This window comes from Palaemon carinicauda, chromosome 15, assembly GCF_036898095.1.
Source record: "Palaemon carinicauda isolate YSFRI2023 chromosome 15, ASM3689809v2, whole genome shotgun sequence".
Lineage (NCBI taxonomy): Eukaryota > Metazoa > Arthropoda > Malacostraca > Decapoda > Palaemonidae > Palaemon > Palaemon carinicauda.
In genome coordinates, this window is record NC_090739.1 from 59,503,074 (window position 1) to 59,508,187 (window position 5,114).

Sequence of the window (5,114 nt, forward strand, 5' to 3'; positions counted from 1 at the left end):
AGTATGTGGAGAGTTAAAGCCTCCTTTAAACGACATTATACTGAAGAGTGAAGAAGATTAAAGAGACAGAATCTGTTTACTTCCCGAGCCTTAGTAAACATTTTGTGCTTATTTTTGGGTCTGATGAGAGAAGCATATATTATAGACGAAGACTATGACAAAAGGTATAGTAAAAAGATGTAAATTCACATATGAATTGTGGCATTTTGTTAGTATGGGAATCGGTGTTCTTCAATGAAAACACCTGCAAGTGAATCAAAGGATTCGGTGCAGAAATAAAGTACGCCCAGAGGCTCTTTCTCTCCTCGGGGAATGTTTATCCGTTTTCTTTGAGAGAATGTTTTCTTTTGATGATGAAGATGCGTCTGCAATGTTACCTGTAGATGAAGCTTGTGAAAGTGATGCGCAACAAAGTGAAACGACAACTGTTGCTTCCAGTGCTGAACTACGAGGTAAACTTTTGGAAAATGTTATTTGTGATAAAGAACATGCATTTAATTGTGTATCAAATACCAGTGAGATCCTTCCTGTGTTTACAGAAAAAATAAGTAATTCTATATCCGGGAGTATTTGGCGAGGCGTGCAGGCAGGTGCTGAGAATGGGAAGTGATATGATGGCGTTGCAATACGTGGCGTCCAAACTTGCTGCTGCGGTGGGACTGGTTGCAGATTTTGAGGCGTTGGGACTGGCTGTTGCTGCGGGATGTAAAATTTTGCTTGCTCTTGCTGGTATGGTTTTTGCATGAACTGCTGTTGCTGGTACTGTATTGGCTAGTAAGGTTGTTGCTGGAATGTTGCCTTCATTGTAGGAGGGGACACTGCTACTATCTGGACTCCCTCTCATTCTTGTAGCCACTAGCGGTTGGGGTTGTGGCGTCCCTATATGAGTAGTTAGGATTTGCCCAGGATTTCGGATGGAAGATGTCCCTTCAAGCGGTTCCTCCAGGGCTGCGACCATCTCCAGCATCTTCCCGAACAAAACCTTGAAGTTCATGAGGGACACTCTTCTCAGTCGTGAACACAGGTATGTTGCGAAGTCCTGGATCTCAGCCTCAGGTCCTTCAACCTCCTTCTGAGTCAGCATGTTGGCCTTCTGCAGGAGCACCCCAATGGCATTTCCAGATCCTGTCTGCTGATCTGTTGCGGTGGAGGCTACTGTCTGATGGCTGGCTGATTCTCTTCAGGTTCATTCTCCTTATGATTGATGCAGCAGACAAACCAGATATCTCACTTGAGGTTTCATCAACATTTATATCTGTATTGGCCTTTTGGGAGGTAGGAGAGAACCTGTCGCTCAATAGTGTGTTCTCGTGGGCTGTCCCCCCCAAGAAAATCCCAGGTGGTCCTGACTTCTTCCTCTCATGGTGTCCTCCTCCTTGCTGGGGCACCACTCTTGCTCTCCTTCTTCTCTATTTTCCCAAAATCTGTCTTTTTCTTTTCGAGCAACTTCTTCACTTGCAGGGTCTCCTTCAGTCTGGGATTGCAACACTGCTTGTCTCACTTGTCGTAGAGAGGTGGATTATTCTTAACAAACTCAGTAATCTCAGGAATTTGAGCATCTGTGAAGGGGTAGTCCTTATGTCCCTCTTGCTGGGCCGTTACCACCTTTTTTGTGGTTGCTGTAGTCCACTAGGTCCTACTAAGGGTTCTTCTTCTACAACAGGATCGTCAGCAGACTGCGTCTCCTGCACCACCGGAGAAAGGGGTATATCCGGTTCCTTGGGGGTGGGGCTGTGGCTGCTGGGACTACTTGGACTGCTTGGTGGTCTGGCGAGGCATTGTAGAGCTAGTTGCAGTATTTCTGCATGTGCTGGACTATGAATGATTGATGTTGGGCGTAGCAAACCTTTATATGCCACCCACGCACCGTTATCAACCAACCAGTGCTTGGTATTTCAGGGCCTCTCAGGTTCAAACAATCAGCGTTCAAAACGTCATCAAAACGTTTCTCATCTCGGACAAATATACTACGACCTCGCTAGACATTATGGGCTGTGGACAGCTGCTCGCCAGAATGGGTAACAACACCTCGCAAAAGGTCACAAGGCTTCATATTACATAATTTGATACACAATAGAAAACCTCTAAGCTCTGAGAATAATACGCAACTGCCAGACAATAATATATCTGAACACTGAATATCTAAAGGTCTCTTTACTTTACACTCAAAACGAAACTGGGTAAATAGTTTACTTTTAACGGGAACTATTCTTAAATTAACCTCTTACTTTGGTTCTTCGTCAGGGGATAGGAGCAAAGCCCTGAGATAAGTATTGGTGGACGAAATAATGCACTTTACAAAAATAAATATATTTTATAAAAAAAAAAATTAATACAAAATATAAATCGCTTGAAATCTTAAATCTGAACTAAACCTTTGAGTAAGACAAAATGATACTTAAACATTATACAATTACTTGTTTCACTAGAAATTGATTCATAAAAATATTTAATTTTGACAATTAATGAAAAAAATTGACACTTCAACACTATAGAAAATAAATAAATTTACACTTGCATATCCTTACAGTATATGTTACTCTTATGTTCTTTGGCTCATACAAGGTTACCGAACGGTTAAGGAAAATGAATACATTTCACTTTTTAACCTAATCTCACTGAGCCAGTCTCAAAAAGATTTTACTCTATAAAATGTACTTACATTAACACGCTTCACTTTTAAATTAATAGCACAATAATATTACCAATGTTTGATCAACACTATACATGGTATACATTGGAGAGAAATCACTATTCACATTTGATAGAAAACATTATTCACGTTGGAGAGGAAAATCGATGGATGGCTGAAGGGGTGCTGGCGAGAAGATCGTTGGACATTGGCTCTTTCTGAATCAAGCTGGATCTCTGATCTCTAAGCATGGGTTGGTCTTATATATATATCATCCAAATTTCCTCTAGAAACTTATAGTAAATCATTCTCGTGGAGTGGAGGCATGGCTCTAGGGGTGAAAGGATGCCAACTGGGCATAATGGAAGTAGGGTACTATTGTCGCTGGTAAGGCAACACTCTTAGCTAACTTTACCCACCTCCTTTCGTAACATCAAGAAAAAGATTAAACTTTAGTCTAGAATCTTCCTGCAGCTTCCAACCACATGGAAACATGATGCAATCCCCAGCATATGTCATGCAGCATACCTTTTAACAAGTTTACGTACGACTTCGTAACAAAAGTACATGAAATAAAAATTTAATTCTTTAATATAACGTAAATTTACTTATAAGAAACTGAACGAATATATAATTAAATGATTGACGACAGTCTTAATTAATTTACATACGTTTACTTAATCCTACGTGAGTGGAAATCACCTCATGATCTCTTAAATACACAAATAAAATGTGTGAATGAAATAATCTACTCGTAAACCTGCTTCATAAGAATAAATATATATATATATATATATATATATATATATATATATATATATATATATATATTATATATATATACATACATATATATATATATATATATATATATATATATATATATATATGTGTGTGTGTGTGTATGTGTTTGTACGAAGTTGTTTGTGTCAGTGTGTGAATGATTTTTATTGTATCCTTTGATTTATATCTTAGTTAAATTGACACTCTTCTATTCACTCTTGACAGCTTGATGACGTAACACTCCAAGTGTACAGAGATGGTGACTATGGTACATACCTGGACTTGGAATCTTCTTTAGCTGAGCAAGCGGAAGATATTGATGCCCTTACTGACAGGTAAGTCAATGTGCTTGTGGTGCCCTTGTTTTAGATGAAGTTTTCTGAAAGGTATGCATTATTATTATTATTATTATTATTATTATTATTATTATTATTATTATTATTATTATTGTTATTATTATTAAAAGGTTCTAATATAGTTAAGTACCAGGATACCTTATTGATGGAAGTAGTTTGTTAGTGTTGGAGTGGGATTATATTCTAATATCAAGCATTTTGTTGATGATATAGACATGCATTCACTTCAAGCTTTATGAATACCATATGTGTATGCATACTTACACATATTAGTATATATATATATATATATATATATATATATATATATATATATATATATATATATACGACTAGCGAATTATGTAAATTTCCGAGCTCCAAAACTCACCCTCTTTATATTACATAATTTGATACATGAGAAAAAACCTCCGAGATCTGAGAATAACCCTCAACTCCCAGATGATAATATATATAAACACAGAATATCTAAAGGTCTCTTAACTTTACACTCAAAACAAAACTGAGTGATTACTTTACATTTAACGGGAACTATTCTTTAATCAACCTCTTACTTCAGTTCTTCGTGAGGAAATACGAGCAAAGCTCTGAGGAAAGTATTGTTGATCGAAATGATACACACTTTACAAAAATAAATATTTTCTATAAAAAGTAAGAAATTCCAAGAAATTATCGCCGAAATAAATCACTCGAAATTTTAAATCTAAATTCGATCTCAGACTAAGACAAAAATGATACTTTGAAAAATTTTACAATCACTTGTTTCACTAGAAATTAATTCATGGAAATATTTAATTTTGACAAATAATGAAAAAAGTTGACACTTTAACACTAAAGAAAATAAATCAAAGGTATACTTGCATATCTTTAACTGTTACTCTTATTTCCTTTGGCTCAACATATACTTAACTGTTACTCTTATGTCCTTTGGCTCACACAAGGTTACCAAATGGTTAAGCAAAATGAATACACTTCACTGTTTTACCTAATCTCACAGGGCCACTCACAAAAACCACTTAATTCTTATAATATACCGGTAATCACATATAAACGACACCTCTATTAATTTAAACCACAGAAACTCCAATGTTTGAACAAACACTATTCACATATGAGAGAAAATACTATGCACGTTGGAGAGGAAAACACTATACACGTTGTACAGGGGATACGTAGTGGCTGAATAGATGCTGAAGAGGACTGTCGGACGATGGCTCTTTTGAGGGTTAGGCTGGATCTTTCTGTCTCCTATGCATTGCTAGGTCCTTATATATTAACTTAATTCACTCTAGAAATTTCTAGTAAATCATTATGGTAGCGTGGGGGCATGGCTCTAGCGGCGT

The 5,114-nt window shown here is 36.8% G+C and overlaps 1 protein-coding gene across 1 annotated transcript in view; it reads left to right on the forward strand.

The window, feature by feature from the left end:
* LOC137653984 (serine-rich adhesin for platelets-like) overlaps nt 1-4,728 on the forward strand; it is a 390,705-nt gene extending 385,977 nt beyond the window's left edge. Inside the window, exons 9-10 of the mRNA XM_068387619.1 lie at nt 3,641-3,750; nt 4,713-4,728. Coding sequence (XP_068243720.1) covers nt 3,641-3,750; nt 4,713-4,728 — 126 coding nt within the window. The remainder of the gene's footprint in view (nt 1-3,640; nt 3,751-4,712) is intronic.
* The last annotated feature ends 386 nt before the right edge of the window (nt 4,729-5,114 follow it).